The 20,089-nt window shown below is 28.0% G+C and overlaps 1 protein-coding gene and 1 long non-coding RNA gene across 6 annotated transcripts; both read left to right on the top strand.

Annotated features, from left to right (window-relative positions):
* Positions 1–3,111: 3,111 nt before the first annotated feature.
* LOC136082246 (uncharacterized) lies at positions 3,112–6,797 on the top strand. 5 transcript variants are annotated; one of them, XR_010639516.1, is made up of 8 exons: positions 3,112–3,344; positions 3,450–4,116; positions 4,339–4,383; positions 4,585–4,978; positions 5,298–5,362; positions 5,669–5,766; positions 6,020–6,127; positions 6,702–6,797. It is a non-coding gene; the product is annotated as an uncharacterized LOC136082246 (long non-coding RNA). The 5 variants fall into 5 exon arrangements; XR_010639518.1 differs by having other exon boundaries at positions 5,646–5,766; XR_010639519.1 differs by lacking the exons at positions 6,020–6,127; positions 6,702–6,797 and having other exon boundaries at positions 3,450–3,611; positions 4,001–4,116; positions 5,669–5,921.
* A 12,316-nt stretch (positions 6,798–19,113) lies between these two features.
* LOC136082245 (uncharacterized) lies at positions 19,114–20,047 on the top strand. Its single transcript, XM_065800830.1, has 3 exons — positions 19,114–19,310; positions 19,406–19,618; positions 19,717–20,047. Exons 1-3 carry the CDS (start codon positions 19,114–19,116, stop codon positions 19,958–19,960), a joined length of 654 nt encoding a protein of 217 aa, XP_065656902.1. The 3' UTR covers positions 19,961–20,047.
* The last annotated feature ends 42 nt before the right edge of the window (positions 20,048–20,089 follow it).

The following is a 20,089-nucleotide window of genomic DNA, read 5'->3' as shown; positions in this document are numbered from 1 at the left end:
CAATGAATCGAATGTTGGAACTTCCGAAAGAAATAATTTATCATCTTGCGAAAATCTAAAAGAATATTTTGACCATCATGAGTCATCGGTTTCTGACAGTGAAAACTCTTATGACCAAAAGCCTAATGAGTATGAACATAATCCAACTTTAAAGGAAAGTTTGTCTGCATGTTTTTCTGAATTCAGGGTACCCCAGGCATGTGTGAATAAGTTACTTTGTATTTTTAAAGAAAATGGCCTAGAAGTTCCTTGCGATGCTAGAACCCTAATGAAAACACCACAAAACATTGAAGCACTTAATCTATGCAGTGGAAAGTATATTTATTTTGGACTTAAAAATGAAATAGTTAAATCTATGCAAAGGTGTTCGACCTTTAATACTCAGAATATATCATTATCATGTAATATAGATGGCTTACCAATATTCAAATCATCCAATTTTCAGTTGTGGCCAATACTCGGATTATGTTGGGAAAATGATGTATTTATGATCGCTTTATATGGTGGTGAAGGTAAACCAGAACCAGTAAATTTATTTTTGGCTGATTTTATTGAAGAAGCAAAAGAACTTTTGGTAAGTGGTTTACTAATTGATGGTAAAAATTATACTTTTAGTATATTATCGTTTATATGTGATGCACCAGCACGCTCCTTTATAAAATGTGTAGTTGGTCACACTGCAAAACATGGTTGTGAGAGATGTACAGTTGTTGGTACCTGTTATTCTCAGCGAATTGTGTTTGATAGGAAATTTGGATATCCTGAACATCAAAAGAAGCTCAGTCCCTTGTGTAAATTGGATATTCCAATTGTTTCAATCTTTATCTTAGACTATATGCATGTAGTCTGTCTCGGAGTTACAAAAAGAATTTTATATTTTCTGACTTCAGGTCCATTGGAGTGTAGACTTTCATATCGCTTAAGGGAAAAGCTGTCGATTACAATAGCCTCATATAATGGAACATTACCATCTGAATTTGCACGCCAACCTCGTTCATTAAAGGAACTAAAACGATGGAAAGCAACAGAATTCCGAATGTTTCTTTTATACATTGGTCCTATAGTACTGAAAAGTGTTCTTTCTTCAGATGTATTTTTGCATTTTTTGTGTCTTCATGTTGCCATGTCTATTTTATTGCAAACAGATAATCAGATTAGGAAGACATATCTTGACTTTGCTTCTCAATTGTTACGTTTTTTTGCAAAGCAATCATCTCATTTTTATACACCCACATTTGCTGTCTACAATGTTCATAGTTTAACTCATTTGCATCAAGATGTTGCAAATATGCAGTGTTTTTTAAATAGCATATCGGCTTTCCCGTTTGAAAACTTTTTGCAACACTTGAAACAGTCAATAAAAAATTCTAGAAACCCAGTTGTTCAAGCTGCACGTAGAAAACAGGAGTTCGAGTTATCTCATCCAAACATTGTCAACAAAAAAAATTAGTATAAGTATTCAACAAGATTAGAAGATTAGCTGCTTATTAATGCAAAACTAAAAAATATGTATTTTAAAAGAAATGGTTGATGAGAAAACTTTTAGATGTACAGTACTTAATTTAAAGAATATGGAAAGTTTATACAACATTGCATTTATTGTCGACATGGAAAAAATAAAAAAAACTGAAAAGATAGTACTAACATCAGATTTTGTTCGTAAAGTATTGATGTTGCCCCATAAAACTGGTTATGCCATCTTTCCTGTGCTACATGAACGTGAGAAGCATCTGTAATCAATATATATGTGTGTGTGTGTATATATATATATATATATATATATATATATATATATATATATATATATATATATATATATATATATATATATATATATATATATATATATATATATATATATATATATATTAGCTGATATAATTGCTCTGTTCTTTTAAGAACATTGAGCACTCTATTGTGTAGAATACTTTTTAAAGTTGTTTAAATATATATATATATATATATATATATATATATATATATATATATATATATATATATATATATTCTCTTTTTATATAATTGCAAGTTTTTGTTGAATGAAAATTTAAAGATCATTTGTTGTAAAATTGAAATGAAGTTCACTTGTAACAGATTATGAATTAAACTATTTAAAAAATTACTTAAACTTTTTGGTTTTAAGAAAGCTTTTTGTGTAAGAAATTTTTTTTTTTTCGATTAATGAAAGTTAAAAAATTTAAATAAACTAATAAAAAAAAAAGAATAGTTTAAATATTTCTTGTTATTATATTTTTTTGTTTGATTGCAGCACTTTCTAATTTTTGGCTGTATAGGAGCATTAATTTAAATGAGCCATTAGTTTGGGAAATGATTTTTTTTTTCATAATACTTTTTTTATTTCAACAAAATGGTAATGTGTCTGACTTCCTTATTTTATAGTAATATAAAATAAGCTTTTTTTTCCATTTCTTGTTGAGCTTTCTGGACGTAGTTGTGCAAGGTTTTGTAAATTTACATATATATATATATATATATATATATATATATATATATATATATATATATATATATATATATATATATATATATATATAAAATAATTTTTAGTTGAAAAATTATCTTATTTACAATTAGATTTATAATTTTAATAATAGAGTTTACTTATTTCTCAATATCATATGTTAATCCTCAATGTCTTAGTATTTCCTGTTCCTCACAATATTTTAAATAGTTGATAATAAAATAAATAATATTAAGTTAATGATAATAAAATAAATAATATTAAGTTAATGATAATAAAATAAATAATATTAAGTTAATGATAATAAAATAAATAATATTAAGTTAATGATAATAAAATAAATAATATTAAGTTAATGATAATAAAATAAATAATATTAAGTTAATGATAATAAAATAAATAATATTAAGTTAATGATAATAAAATAAATAATATTAAGTTAATGATAATAAAATAAATAATATTAAGTTAATGATAATAAAATAAATAATATTAAGTTAATGATAATAAAATAAATAATATTAAGTTAATGATAATAAAAAAGTAATAGTAATAATTTTTTTAAGAAAATAAAATTTTTTAAGAAAATAAATTTTTTTAAGAAAATCTTTAATAAATAATTTTTTTAATTCATGGTTACATTTATTATGTTTATACACAATTATTACATTAGTATAAATGTTTGGAAAGTTTTCAATAGCTATATGGAAAGAAAATAACAGATTAGTTGAGGATGTTGCACTAACAAAGTGGATTGACAAAGAAGGACAACAAATTTATTGTCCCAAAAAAAACTACAATCATGCACTGAAAAACAACCTTTCGCCAACAAAAGAATGGCACAAATTTCCATTGATAAAGTGTAAGATAACAGATGGTCAGTATCTAACTTGTTTTGTGTTTTTTTTTTATTTTTTTTTTTATGCGTAATGTTATTACTTTTTGTAGCGAAATGTTTTATAATTAGATTCATTTTCATGTTGTGAAGACAACTTTTCTACATCAGATGAGACTTATGTTGAAGAAAACATTAAAAAAAAGCATAATAAATCATTCTGCTCTTCATTGCCAGAACCTCCGCAACCTATTATGAATAAGACAAATGTTAAAAGTATAATATGAAACCTAGGTAAATATCATAATTTTTTCTTAATGGTTTATAAACTGAAATAGATTCTTGTTTAATTTGATCTGATTAATATCTATTTAGCTATTAGTTCTTTTTATGTATTACTAAGATTTTTTATTTATTTTAACTGTATGGGTGTCTTATTATATGTAATGTTGTTAAATTGGTTACATATTTATATCAATGACAACATTCTATTGTATTGAATAATCCTTTAATCAATCAATATGGTATGAAAATTGAAAATTGATTAAAAGCATGCTGATATTGTTTGAATGAATGAATTCAGAAATTGAAAGAGTACAAAATTGGTTGAAAGATTAAATTAAGCAACGGGTATGGTTGAGGGATTATTTATAGTTGTAATTATAATTATTTCTTTTGAATAGATTTGTTATCAGATTCAGAGATTGAAGAAGATATTTTTTCTTCACATTTCATTGATGAACACAATAAAACCAAGCAAAGTTCACAATGTCAAAGTTCACGATGTTCAAGTTTTATTGTGAGTAGTTTTGGTTTTTACACCACTAAATGATAATGTGGAGGTATAAAAACTTTTTTATTAACTTGTTTTTGTATTTTAAAATAATTGTAAAAGATAGGTATAAAAGAATAGAAATGGATAATTTATAATATCGTGATCCGATTAACCATGTGTGTAGCATTTGGTCAACTTTACCTTTAGTAGCTAGACAAAATTATTTAATATTCTAACCTTTTTTAGGAGGAAAGATCAAGAATTGGTCTTGAGCCAAGCCCAAAGAAAAATGTGAGGAAGTTATCACTAACAATTTGACATAAATCTGAATATTATTTGTTTTTGTTTATTTGTCAAAATTAAATAAGAATTATATAAAACTTGAATGTTTAATTTATTTTCAGCGGGTTTATCTATAATTTGAGTGGATTAATTTATTTGTTAAATTATTATTGCAAAGTAGTTTATTTAGTCAAGGCTATTTTTTATTAGGTTTCCAGTCTGCCTCTTTTGCCTTTGTCTTATTCTTATACAGATAAAGTTTTAGCTGATTTAAAAAGTAGGTTTTGCCAAAATTTATTGCAACTTTTGCGATGATTGTTAAAAAAAATAACATTTATTTTTGGAATTTTAGTTTGAGTTACTCAAACATAATTTGAATTTTAAAGTTGATATTTCATTGTTTTGCTATTTGGTTTCATGAGCTAAATGATATTTCACACGTTAATCAATTTTTTTACTCTTTTTTTTTGCGGAAATAAAAGTTCTTTTAAAAGAAGTTATAGAAATTAAGTTTCAAACTACTGGGGTGAAGTTGCTAGAATCAGTGGACGAAATGGTTACACTGGATAATAAACTAAAAGATAAAACCGAGTATACTAAATTGGTATGATCTAATCATCTTAATTTTTAATAAGTTTGTTTAATTATCTAAATGAAAAGTATTTATAAAGGAACTAAAATAACAACAATTTACAAAAACAAAAAAACCAACAAAAAAACACAAACATGGAGTAAAAACATATGAAAAATGAGAACAAAAATAAAAGAAGATAAAACGTCACAGACTCCAACAATAATGCAACATTAATAAGAACTAAAATTTAAAAAATTACCAGGTTAAAACATCAGCAGATTGTTGACATATATTGTTGACGTATATGTTGTAAAGAATTTTAAGTTAATTTTTATTACATTTATTTCAGCTTGATAGTTTGAAAAAGGTTTGTGGTAGAAATCCAAGAGAACATGTGTTTTTGATCATGAAAAGGTAAACGATTATGATTTTATTAATTATTAGAGGGTCCAAAAGTAATTCATTTTGACCATTATTTGTTAATGGATTTACTTTTAACATGACAATTTGATAAATTTTGTAGCTTCACTCTAGGTATTTAAGTTTGTTTGTGTGCAAAAGTAAGTGTAATCTAATCTTGTTTAGCATTTTGTTTTTAAATTTAATGCTTATACTATTTAGAATTTTAAGCATTCATATATTAATATTTCAATTTATTACATATGTTAAAATAAAAGTCTTTATAAATTTATTTTAGTTTATTGTAAAAATACTTGTCAGGTTATTTTCGAATCAGCTATAGTCCAAATTAAATCGAAAAGGAAATGGAGTAAAGATAAGCTTAGAAAATCTAGTAAATATATGGAGTGTTTTACGAGGTATTGTTTTAATAGTATTTACAAAACTGATATCTGTATTAAAAAGATATTCTTCGACTTTTTTTCTCCATAATACAAGTTCCTTTAGTTTTTTCTTAAAACAATTTGCCTCTTATTAATAATCTCTCATTACAACATTGTTATCTCTCATTGCATGATTGTTATCTCTCGTTACATCATTAGTTATACTTATTTTATACATTACTATAAATTAGTAAATGTTTGGTATTTTGAATCAATTTAATTTTGAAAGATTCCTGTGAATACAATGGTGGATCAGTCAAAGACCTTGTGAAATCGGTTACAGATGTTCTACGAAATGCTCCTGCTCGTGCTCGTAAAAGAAAAGCATGTAATTCAGGTAAGCAATGCAAAACGTGACTTATTAAGACTTATTATATGTAAATAATATGGTCTATTTTAAACTGATATGTAATATAAAACCCATAAGCTTTGACAATGTGTTGACATTAAATCATATTAGTCAATAAAGTTATTATAAGTTATAATAAATTATAATTTTTGCTTGTAAATAAGAAATGTTGTCGCATGAAAAAATATGAAAAATAATACTAATCAAGTTACTGTGCAGTAACCTAATGAACCTACTAATGGTGAAACACAGTGTAGAAGAAAGAAAATATTAGATAAGTGTTTTTACTAATCTATATATATATATATATATATATATATATATATATATATATATATATATATATATATATATATATATATATATATATATATATATATATATATATATATATATATATATATATATATATATATATATATATATATATATATATATATATATATATACATATGTATATATACATATGTAATTTTACATATTATATTTCATAAAAATAAAATCTTTAGAATTCTACGTGTCTTTTAAAGTCATTTAAATATAATTACATTATATACTTTAGATATCGACGACGTGGAAGAAGATGCTGACGGCAATGCAAATATATAGTTTCTTATGTATATTTTTGTGAAATAAATTTAAGTAATTTCAGTTAAAATCTTTCTTTAATTGTGTAATTTAATCATTTTTTATGATTAATTTAACCGCTATAACACCTTTGTATCAAACAAGTCCCAGCAAGCAAAAAGATATCTAAAAAGCATCTAATATGCATCAAAAAACTGGTCTAAAAGACGTCTAAATTCACGTCGTGAACGGGACATAAATAGACGTCTATCTTATAGATGTCTTTTAGATGCATTTCATTCGACACAAATAAATGCCCTAGATACATAAAAGATGTAAAATATACTTCCTAAAGATGTATATTAGATGTATAAAAGAAATTATTAGCTAAAAAAATTATCTATTATCCATCTTTTTTAAACGCGTCTTAGGCATCTATTTAAAAGACGTATTTTATACATCTAATATGCATCTGTAAGATGTATGTTTCACATCTTTTATGCATCTAAGGCAATTATTTGTGTCGAATAAAATGCATCTAAAAGATGTCTATAAGAGAGCCGTCTATTAATGTCCCGTTCACGATGTGAATTTAGACGTCTTTTAGACCAATTTTTAAATGCATATTAGATGCATTTTAGATATCTTTTTGTTTGCTGGGTTTTAAAAAGACTTAAGGTTATTATTTCCCTTTTTCAATTTACTTTAATATTATTTATCTATTATTGTATTTCCTTTATATATTTTTTTCTTACTAAAACTTACTTCCGTTAATCTTTTGAAGACTTTTTTTATAAACGACAGATTTCTATAGGCCCATACGTTTACTAGCATTAGTAAACCTATGGGGCTATTGCAAATTTTTTCATATAAATGAAAGGTTTCTATGTTTAACGCTTTATTCATAATTGCTTTTATGAATCATTAAATTTTTTTAAGTTATAGTCTAAAAGCGACACACCTTCTTTGATGATTCTTTCTAACTTTATGTAATAAGCTCAAAATGTTTTGTTCGATCGTATGACAAACGATAAAACTTGATGCAATACGTCCGTTTATTACTTTTTATTTCATTTCTACTTTTAAAATCAAGCAAATTTAAAACAATTTAGAAAGAAGATGAACAAGAAGTTTTACCTTGGATTTATTTTTCTCTCCTTCCTTCCCTTTTTTTGATTCGCTTTTTGACATTAGTAACTTTTCTTCATACAAAAAATAACCAAACGTGGAACGACGAATTTTAGTAATGTTTTGCTCCAATTTCATTAACTTATAATCAACAATAAAATCGAGGAAAAAATAAATCACGTTTTCAAGCTAATTTGTCGTTGCTTGCACTTAAAGACGAAATGCTTGATTCGTATAAGAGAATGACAAAACTCTATTGTAGAACGTTTTACATAATTACCAATACAAATGGAGGGAGGAGTGGTTGGAATGTTATTGTCTGAAACAGAGTATTATTTGAAAATTTGGTTTACTAAAATATAGTTTTTATTTTTATCCGTATTGGAAACATAAATCAAGGATGTAACATTTGTAATTGTACCATTATTTAAGTTTGTTTAATTTATTTAGCATCAAAAAAAATTAGTTTCAATATATTAAACATAAAGTACAAATGTTTTCTTAATAAAAAATCTAAAATCTCTCGTCTTTTAAGGCACGTAAATTTAGCTTTTTTGAAGTTTGATCGCGTTGCGATCAATAACTGATAAAAAAAACTTTGTGGTTTTTTTTTAATACCAGCGATAAGTTAAACTTTAGGTTTGGGCTTTGCTGGGCGCCCAGTGGGCACACATCGTCCAGGGGACGTCCGTCAGACGTCTTACGAACGTCTGGACGTCCCTCGGACGACGCGTTTCTATTGCGTGTAAAGAGATCGTATAGTAGATCGCAAGAGTTTTGTATTTCCAATGCTTTCCAAACCTCCCTAACAAACTTTCTTACCTCCAACCCGATTGATAGTAACTTGTTTAATTTACAATTTTGTTTCTCCTGTATGTTTTATAGCTCAGTTGTATGGTTGTTGTTTTGTAGCTCTAGTTTGTTTTTAGACGTTAGTAATGTTCTTAAGTTTAGATTAAAAATAAAAGCAGTTCTGTAGTTTTTTCTAATTACTTTTCTAAGTTTTAGTGATAGTAAGAGGTTAAATGATAAAAGTTCATTAAAATAGAGCGACAAATGGAAAGTCATTATAAATTTGATGGTACTTAATTTTAGATTGCCAATCGTTTTATAACAATATTTTCAAACTTTCGTTTGTTATAATCATTTTCTTTGAATATGTTAACTAGAAAGTACACTTCAGCTTGCAAATGAGGTTAGCTGCCCCTATAACATTTTCAGGTTACATTACGTATTGTAACGTAAACGAGATTCGTTACGTTACGTGCAAAATGTCCGTTATTTTTACGTAACCGAGACGTAATATTTTACGTAACAATACATAACATGGTAACGCATCGTTACGTGCAAAAATGTAATTTTTACGTAACCGAGATTTTACGTATAACGTATTAATACGTAACATTTAGACCTAATAAGGTGTGATCATGGTCACCTACGGCGACTTTCAAGTTGCGACATTTTGAATTATTGAATGCGATTCCATAATTTATTAATGGTTTATTATCGTCACAGCTTACACTTATAGCCGAAACAGTTCAGACTAAACAACAGAAACCTTAGTCTACAGTGTAAGGGGTAAACAGATACATTTACAACAATAGCAATTACACTAAAACTTGAATCAACAACCATCAATTTTTTTTTTTTTTTTTTTTTTTTAATTACAAAATAATAAATATTTACAATTTTTTAATATTATTAACTAATTTTTTTTAAGTTTTTACAATATATGTTGTTACAATATAGCGTAAATATATACATTTTTTGTTTTTTAAATTTTATTACATAAATTTTGTATTTTTAATTTTTAATTTTTTTGTGTTTTTTGATTTTATATTTTTTTGTGTTTTTTGTTTTATATTTTTTTGTATTTTTTTGTTTTTTATTTTTTTGCCGTTGTGCGGAAAGAAATCATGAGTTCAGATTAGGTAAAAAGAAGAAAGAAGATTCAAAATAGGTTAAGGAGAGGTTCATAAGGTAAAAGAAAGATTTATATCCATAAAAATTAAAAAAACGGAATTACAGGACTTTTACATAAACATTTCGTTACGAACACTATAGATAAAAAAAATTTATGTTTTAAAATAATATTTCATATAATAAGGTCTGGCAGTGATTTGCTAATTTTATATAATAATAAGTTTGTTGTATAACATAAAAAAAGTGCAAGAGGGAAGAAAGTCTTTACTAAACATACCACGAGCCGTTGTCTTATTTCAGCTCATATGTTTAGTTTCAGACTTCCATTCTCTACTTGACAGAAAACATTTTTTATACAAAAATACTCACAGAAAATGTCCGCGGTGTTTCTACGGACATGATAATTATATTTTAAGATAATAATATTCCTGATGTTCCTGATTATTACCCTGATCACTGCCATTGGGTCAATTTTTTTGTTACTAAACATGTGGTGACATCTACTGTTCCATATTGCACTCATGATGGTTTGAGTGAGTGTCAACAGCAGCTGCGAAGTGGGGCTTTTCTCCGATAAACTCGCTGTTTCAATCGAGAAAATCGAATTTATCGGAGAAAAGTTGTTTCGGGATGTCAAGGAGTTATATACATGTTTAAAATACTCCCAAATTTCAACAGAAGGAGGGCAGTAGGCAAAGATATGCATGTTGTCCTCGATTTTACCACAAGTTTTGCATTTGTTATTTTTAACGATCTGTTGCCTTGTGCTTTTGGCTAGCAAGGCCGCAGATGGTAAACTGTTGTGTAAAAAACGAAAGAGGATGTTTTGAGTCGGTCCGCATGCGTGGGAGGTGAAGTTTTTTTTCCAAATTTGGGTCCACGGCATCGTTGTTTTTGTTGAACTGTTCCAAAAAAGTTCCGCTGGTACGACTGTCTTTTTGTTTTTTGCCACTTCTAAGTAAAAATTTTTTGTTGTTTTTAGGGGGATGTTAAAAAGGGACCCGTTTTTGCCTAATATTTCTATTGTTGTTTTGTAGTACTGAGACGTTTTATTGTCCCAGTGTTTTGGAAAATTGTTCTGCTTTAAAAAATTCCAGCTTTGGTTTTGGTTCGTAAATTTTATAAGTGAACTCGCCAACCAATACTTTGAAAAGTAGTAAGAATCGTGAGCTTTGTCCTCTTCGCATTCTTTCAGTTGAAAGAGTGTTTTGAGGCGAAGTGCAAGACTTTGCTCCTTCGGTGATAAAATTCCGAGACCCCCGCTTTTGACGGGTAAGAAAAGTGTCTCTCTCTTGACCGGATTGTAATTGGTCTTTTGCCACAGATTTTCGAAAATGGCTCTGTGCAGACGTTCTATTACCCATTCGGGAACGGGCAGCACGTTTGCCAGAAACCATACTTTTGACATTGCTAACGTATTTATCAACATAGTCTTTCCCCTAAGTGACAAAGTACGTAGTCCCAGAAACTTGAGTTTTTTCTCTATTTTGTTTAGAGTTACTAACCAGTTGAAATTGGTAGTGTCGCTCAGTCTGGTGTAAAAAGTAACACCTAAAATTTTGAAACCGGTGTTGTTGTTCCACTCTATGCCGTCCAATTCCGGGTACATTTTGGGATCAAAACCCCCAAGGGCGAGACCCTTGGTTTTTGAGGCATTGATCACTGAACCACTTGCTTTTTCAAACAGTTTTACTTTTTCGAAGAAACAACGGACTGATTTTACGTCCCTGGCAAAAAAGTTCGAATCGTCTGCGTACTGCTGTATTTTAAGGGGTTTAGGTGTACCTGGTAGCGGGAAACCCTCTATTCTGCCATCTGCTCTGATCACCAAAGCGAGAGCTTCGGCGACAAAAACATACAGCAAGAGAGAGAGGGGATCGCCCTGTCTAACTCCCCTTTCCGTAGGGAAGGAGGCTGACAGGAAACCGCAATTCAGAACAGATGCCGAAACTTCTGAATATAAGGTGTTAACAAAAGATACAAAATTTTCTCCGAGATTGAATTTTCGGAGAATCTGAAGCAGAAACGCACGATCGACTTTATCAAACGCCTTTTCTTGGTCTATTGACAAAATGAAACTAGGTAGATTTTTAAATTGCGCGTAATCTATAAGATCACGGACTAAATGTAAATTTGAGAATATTGTTCTACCTGGGATTCCGCAAGTTTGATTTGGTTCTATAATTTTCCCCATTACTTTTGCAAGTCTTAGGGCCAGCGCTTTTGTGATTATTTTGTAATCTGCGCCGATTAGGGATATGGGCCTCCAGTTTTTGCATTCGGTAAGATCTCCTTGTTTGGGGATCAGTGAAATAATAGATTTTTTCATAGAGTGGCTGGTGTTTTTTTCCACGAAAAGTATTTCGTAGGCAAGTTCTTCAAAATCTTTTTCTAAAATGTGCCAAAAGGTTTTATAAAATTCAGCTGGAAGTCCGTCAAAGTCCGTCAAAGCCCCATCAATACTAGTAAAAGATTCTTATATAACTTTATTGTAACAAAAGCTTACCTTATTACACATTATTGTAGCTTGCAGCATGCAAGAGATTGTCAAAATTCATATTATAAACACATTTTTGATTGTGGGGTAATAAAAACAAAAGAAATGTTGCACTAGTTAATTAAAAAAAAATTAATAAGGTTTTATTTATATAAAACGTTAAAACGTATTTAGATTTACGATATTGTAATAACCATTAATAATAAGTCGTTTATGAGTTATGTATATATATATATACATATATATATATATATATATATATATATATATATATATATATATATATATATATATATATATATATATATATATATATATATATATATATATATATACAGACACGTAAGTTGAAAATTTTTAGAAAAAAGGCAGATTATAAAAGTAAATATAAATTTTTCTTAATTTTAAATTTAAAAGTTGTTTGAAATAAAGAGAATTTGCAAATAAAGGGGGATCGATCGCACCTGATTACCCTCCTCCCTCCTCATCATATATATTTCAAATTTCATATGAAATTTATTGATGCCGATCAGAAAAAAGCATTTAATTCAGAAGTTTATTATAACGAAAAAAATAGTTAACATAGTATTAATATAATCTGTGTACATTTCGCCTCTAATTACTGTCTTTGGTAAACGAAATATCATCGTTGCAAATATCATCAAAGGCGTTACTGTCAGAATTATCATTACCAATAGATTCAGGTGCAATACTAGCCTTCTTTGGTGCCTGACTAGGTATGCCTATTAGTCTGGCTTCTGCCTTGATTACTGCGCGTTTCGCATGCATTGGCATTCGTTTTAATTGATCCCCGAGCGCCTCTGCCACCTTATGGACGTTAATGCGTTTTTGCGATCTTAGCTACAGAGAATCATTAAAATATAAAAATAAAATCTACATCTTTAAAGGAATAGAATCAATAAAAAAAAAAATATTTATCTAATTATATAATTATTGAAATCACATTAGCACAACAGTAAAACTTTTTTTGAAAAACAAAATAAATTTAGCGGCAAAACACCTCGAAAAATGCCCCAAATTGTCCCCATATTAATTGACTTTGAGCGCAAGGTAAATCTCAATATTTTCTGAAAACAAAATTTCTTATGTGATAATGACCCAAATTTTTTTTTAAATTGTTATGTATTCCGGTTTTTTCATAAATGTTGTTTAAGTTAAAAAAAAAGATTTAGGAAAAAAATAACTATGAGCAAATACGCAATAAAGTTTTATTTTTTTGACTAAATTTTGCGAAACTTTATTTTATTTTAAATAACAAATACGAAAAAACCAGAATACACAATAATCTAAAAAAGAAATTGGACCATTAATTTTTAGATTATTGTGTATTCGAGTCGTTCATTAAGTACGCTCGCATTTATTTCAATCCTTCTTCCCCTCCCCCTTTTTAGTACCCTCCACTTCAATAAAAGAACCTACGCTTTTAACGTACCTACCTTTTTTTTAGTTTAGTGTCTTCTTTTATAATTTTGATATACGCTTTTTTTAGTACCCTCCACCTCAATAAAAGAACCAACGCTTTTAACGTACCTACCTTTTTTTTAGTTTAGTGTCTTCTTTCTTTTATAATTGACCCCTGATATTTTTTTAAACTTTTAACAATATACAAAAAATTAGTTCTAATTTTTTATTATAACAAATTTGTCACGAAAACAACTTTTCGATTCGCGAAGTTGCAATTAACTAATTGCAACTTTGCGATTTGAGTTTTTAACAAAAAAATATTTTTCTAAACTTTTTTTAGTTACTTATGTCTTGACAAATGCATCGTTGAATACCATAACTCATAAATGAATTTTTTTTTTTTTTTTTTTTTTTTTTTTAAGATTATTCACCTCCCCAAGGCCGAGGGGGGCCACTACAGTCGAGGAGGCTACTCATTTTTTTTTTTTTTTTTTTTTTTTAGCTGTTATTCGTGGTACAACCCTCTCTCAACTCTTCAACTCCGAAACACGAACCTTTTTGAGCAAGGCCGCTGCGCGGAGAAACTAAGTTGAGCGCGGTACTACCAGGGACGTGGTGGGAGTCGAACTCCGAACCTCTCGCTTATGAAGCGAGCGCTCTTACCACTACACCACTACCGCATATTACAGAATTACAGTATTAAACAAATTTGTTGAATTAACAATATAAATGCCCTAAATACATTTGTCCAGACCATTGTAATAAAAAAAGTGTTTTAAAAAAAAACTAACCCACAAGCAATCTAATTCCTTATATATATGATTTTTACTGTAACCTGTAGGCACGTAATGTAACGTAGTAATTAAAAATTAACTCGCGAATTTAACGCGTCACAAATTTAATTTATTTTACGTTACCTTACGTCAATCTTGATACTTGTTAGAGTGTAACCAAATAAGACATAATGTTACGTTAAAAAAATCCATTTACGTCACGTAGTTTAGTTACATCTCGAATCTATATTTAGTATCGTTACGTTACATCTTATTTGGTTACACTTTATAAAGTTAAAAAGAAAACTAATTGAGAAGTAACGTTGCGAATTGAGAATTTTTTTTTTTTCGTGACAAAGTAACCAATTGAGACGAAGCTATTTTACAATAAAAATAAAATAAAAGATGATTTTTAGCAATACGGCAATATAAAACAAACATTTACTGCATTATCAAGTTTATTTACTTAATATTTAATTAAAAGTTAGAGAATGTAACCTTGTTACCAATTGTAACCGATTAAGACGTTACGTAACTTTAAAATGTTATAGGGGCTGCATATATCGTAAGTTTTGTGGATATAACGTTTAAATACCGCTTCTAAAATTTTTTGAGTTTTGATTTAAATATTGGTTAGGGCGTTATTCTTGTACGCTTTTAACCCATATTTGTCTTTATTATTAACAAATAAAATTAATATGGACAACGCCACCGGAGTGGGGGAAGGGAGGCGAGGGGGCACGGGTCTCTCACTTTTTTCTAAAGGACGTTCGTTTTCAACTTTATTAGTAAATTTTAAAGAAGAGTGTTGTCTATTAAATATGTTTTGAAACTGCTCGGTTTATTGTATTTATTAACCTAGCGTGGCTTTCTTTAACATATGGATGGTTTAGCGCCAAACCAGCCTATACAACAAAGTTGAAAAAAATTAGTTAATATTAAAAGTTAGTTAATATTATGATTTATGAAGTGTTTCTTTGCAAACACCAAAATACTATAATTAAAATTATTAAGTGCACTGAACTGCAACTACTTTTAATTTTTTCGGTTTAGTGCTTTTTGTCAAAGACATTTAAACTTTGCGTCAAATTATCTCATTTCAACATTTTCGTTGTATAGGCTGCTTTGGCTCTAAGTCATCCGTAATGTAAACCTATTCGATAAGACCTGAGTTCTGTAAAGCCTTTTGCTTTAAAATTGATAAGTTTAGGAGCATACCTCTACATGCTCATTTTGCTATGAATTTTTTCTGGTTGCTAAGACCTCAAAGTGCTTATGTTGCTATAACTTTTATTTTTTAAGAGTTTTTTGTTAAAAGACTGCACAAAAAAAGTTATTGTTCTTGGTTATGTAAATGAAAGAGATATTGAATATTGCACGACTTTATGAATTGCTTAGAATTAGCAACCAACAATTGCTTGTTTAGATAAAATAAGTGTGTTACTGTCTGAGAGTGTGGTATCTCTTATTTATGGATGACCTGAGTAAAACAAATAAACTGTTGAAAAGCAAGTTAAAGTAGTATTACAACATAAATTTAAAATTACTACATTGGATTTTTAATTTATAAACTTATATGTCATAAGAAACTTATATGTCATTAAAATGACATATAAGTTTTTATCTCTAATAGGTATACTTATTAGAGATAAAAAAACATATATAGTAAAAGTATGTTTTAAAAATGCTTGTTCTAAAGTGATATTGTACTGCCTCTTTGTATTACCAAACATTACAAACAAAAACTTTTTTTTTACGGAAAAACCGTTTACCGTTTTGACCCAAGATTTATAATCATTTCTGATGTTAATAATATTTACTTTATGAATGAATTATGCGGTAGTGGTGGGGCGCTCTTGGAACTTCTCACTTTTGGGGTATAAGCAAGAAGTTCCAAGTTCGATCCCCACCACGTTCCTGGTAGTACCGCGCTCAACTTAATTCTCAAGGTTCGTGATTTATAGAGTTGAGAGAGGGTTGCAACCACAATTAAAGCAGCCTCCTCAACTGTAGTGGCTTTCATTGCCTTAATGAGATGAATTAAAATTAAAAAAGTATGAGTATGAAATGTTTTTCGATCCACCAAAGGAATTAAGTTTCCATGACTTGTAAAATGTAAAACAATTTAGGTAAACAGATTTTGAGAAAAACCCCTGACTAGACTTAAACACTCACACACAAATACACATAAAAGAATATATATATATATATATTTTTTTTTTTAGGTGCCCCAAGAAGTCCTAACGGTCTTGTCACAGAACACCGCGGAAATGCATTTAACCAGGAAGTTCACGCCTCCTTCCTTACCGTGACGCGAAAATATGTCCAGAGCTCGTTTCGAACCTGGATCTCCTGCTTATTAAGCAAGCGTTCTAACCACTGCGCCACGGCCGCAAAAATTTTTTTACTACAATAATTTTTTTAGCCAAAAACCAATACATTGTTTTACTTTGTCACCTCGAAACTTTTATATATATATATATATATATATATATATATATATATATATATATATATAAATCTATATATATATATATATATATAAAAATAACAATAAAATTGAATCTAAAAAAAGAAAGCGAATTTAGTTTACTGAATGCGGTTTGTTTTTTTAAATTAGATTTTTTTGTATACTATAAAACGCAAGTACTAAATTACATTTTTTTTTTTTTTTTTTTGTGCGATCTAACTTGATGGTTAGACGCACAAAAACAACTAAAATATAGAAGGTTTGATTATTTAAGCTTTTTAAATTTAATTAATAATAAATTTTATAATTGATGATTTAAATTATTTTTATTTAAAGCGAAAAAAAATTACTTTTGTAGAATGTATGTAAAGTAAAAAACTTGAGTATTTTTTTTTTAGTAACAATTAAATTATAATTGAATCACTTAATATGTTTCCTGAAAAATAAATATGACTAACCTAAAATTTGGCTAAAGTTTCACTAACTGGACTATGAAAAAATTCACTATCAAAGAAAAACCTAAAAAAAGATTAATGACGTCAAAAATAGACAAAAAAATAAAGGAGGACAGTCCACGGTGGTTTAATTTTAAGCACTTGCGGACATTTATTATGCGCATGCGTTACTTTAAAAACAACAACAACATAGTAATTTTGATTTTTTTTTTGTAATGGTCTTTTACCGTAACCTAATAAAAAAGGTCATATCATTGCTTTGAAGATGTATAAATCAGATATAAACTATAAACTGATAAAATGTGTGGCCAAGGAAAACATATTTTATTTGAAATACTTAATTTATTAATTTTTATGTGATAAAATACGCAGGAAAGTCGAAAATTATTTTATGGTCATCCTTACTACTAAAACTTAATAATTAAGCATTTATTAGAATTTTTATGCTTTAAAGATATATATATTTTAAAAAAAGATGGTTTTAACTTTATAATAAAAAAAAAATCAGAGTCCGGTTACTTTTTTAAGTTTAAAAATTTTGTACATTAAATCTTATATTTTAGCAATAAAAAAACACATAAAAATGTCACACGAAACAAAACTAAAAACATTATGCAGAATATGTGGAGAAAGTCTAGATAATGATAGTGTTCTTTTAACAAAACATATTGTCAGAATAGAATTTTGTTTTTTTATCCGAATCGATAAGGACCACCCAAATAAGCATCCTCAAAAAATGTGTTATAGATGCTTTTCAATATTAAGAAATATTGAAAAAGGTTCAAACACTGAATTAAAATTACGATCTTGGCCTGAAAATTGCAATGTAACTGAATGTGTTTGCTTCAAAGCCAATAAAGGAAGAAAAAAAAGAAAAAGATAAGTGGAAGACCTTTAAGTATTAGTTATAGTGAAAATATTTGGACTAGACACAAAATAAATAACATACAATCTAAACTTTTACCTCAAACAAAATTTAATCTTAAACTGCAAGATATTAACTTCACTTTAAACCCTCATGTGCATCTTTGTGTGTGCACTATTTGCAACGAAATTATGCATAAACCAATTATTATAAAAAACTGTCTTCATTCATTCTGTGCACCATGTCTATTACCACTTATAATTGGCAAACTAATAACAAAAACAAAATGCCCTAAATGTTCCTTTTCAATTCCAAGTGATGGGTTAATTTCATCAACCAATGTCATTGAAATGTTAGAAAATTTGCAAGAAGTATGCAAGCAAGGTTGTGGTAGATTGTTTAAAGTCACACAACTGTCAGAACGAAAGAAACATCAAAAAACTTGTCAGACAACTCCAATATCAAGTTCAACAACATTATCAATATTATCGTCATCAACTTCACAAATAAACTTTTCAGATATATTCGCATTGGATTCAACAAGTGTTATACCAAGAAATATTGAAGATGCTGCTCTGCATGTAATAAAACAAAAAATGTCTCAAACAAAATCAAATGTAATTGAATTTCCGACAGGAGGACCAAGGGTAAGACTATCTTTACAAAAAAGGAGACTGTAAAATTACTATAACAAAACAAAAATGCTTTCAATTTTATAAAAGGAAACTATAGTATGATTTTTTGAATATTTTAAATAAATTACACAACATTTTAGCCCTTATGCTACACATCAACACCAAGAGCCTACAAAGAAAGCTCAGATGTATGTTTACGCACAATTCGCAGACGACAATTACATCTAAAACATAATATGAGCAAAACATGTGGAGAAAGCATTAGTTCTACAATCAAGCAAACTGCTACTCTTTTGAATTCTTTTAATGAAAATGAAAAAGAAAATATTCTGAGCAAATCAAATATTTCAAAAGCCAAAATATCTGCTGAAGAAATGATCAGTTTAAAAGCAAACATGAGCAGTACTTATGTCAACATGAAAATATTATCTAGGTACACAAGATTGCAATTATTATATAGAAATCTTGAAAAGACAAATTCAATACTTTTAATAGTTATTGATAATAAAAAAAACATTATCATTTTAGGTGGTTGAAAAACAACAATGTAATTTGTGCTTCTAATGCAAAACAAAGAAATGTGGCTAAGAAATGGTCATGTGATGATCTTATTGTTAAAAACGCTCCATTTATGGTTGAAAAAAAAGATTCAAAAGGTTCTTATGAAATCAAGGAATTGCCATGTGCATATATTGAAAATCTACAAGGACATATAACAAATGTACTAGATAGACTAGATAGGTACAAACAAATCTTTTTAAAAAAATACTTTAACATACTACAATAAATTAAATGCAATACTATAAAACAAAAATTAATTTTTCTTGTTATAATTTTAGCAACAACCTCTTATTATACAACAAGATTAAAGACAACGAAATCCATATAAAAATAGGAGGTGACTATGGAGGTGATTCGTTCAAAATGTTTTATCAAGTAGCGAATTTGGAAAAGCCTAATGCCAAAACAAGTACAACAATATTTAATATATTTGAGGCAAAAGATTATACCACAAATTTGAAAATTTCATTGACAAGATTTACATCAGAAATCGATTTTTTGCAAAAAATGATCTGGAAGTAAGAACATATTACAAACAACAAAATAATTCAATTATCCAAGCACACTAAAATTCAAAAACATCCAAACAATATTTGACATAAACAAAATCATCAACTCTTGGTTTCTTACCACAATTGTCAGGATTATGAT

The sequence above is a fragment of the Hydra vulgaris genome, chromosome 07 (assembly GCF_038396675.1).
Source record: "Hydra vulgaris chromosome 07, alternate assembly HydraT2T_AEP".
NCBI lineage: Eukaryota > Metazoa > Cnidaria > Hydrozoa > Anthoathecata > Hydridae > Hydra > Hydra vulgaris.
The sequence above is the reverse complement of the archived record's forward strand: the minus strand, read 5'-3'. Positions and strand labels throughout refer to the sequence as shown.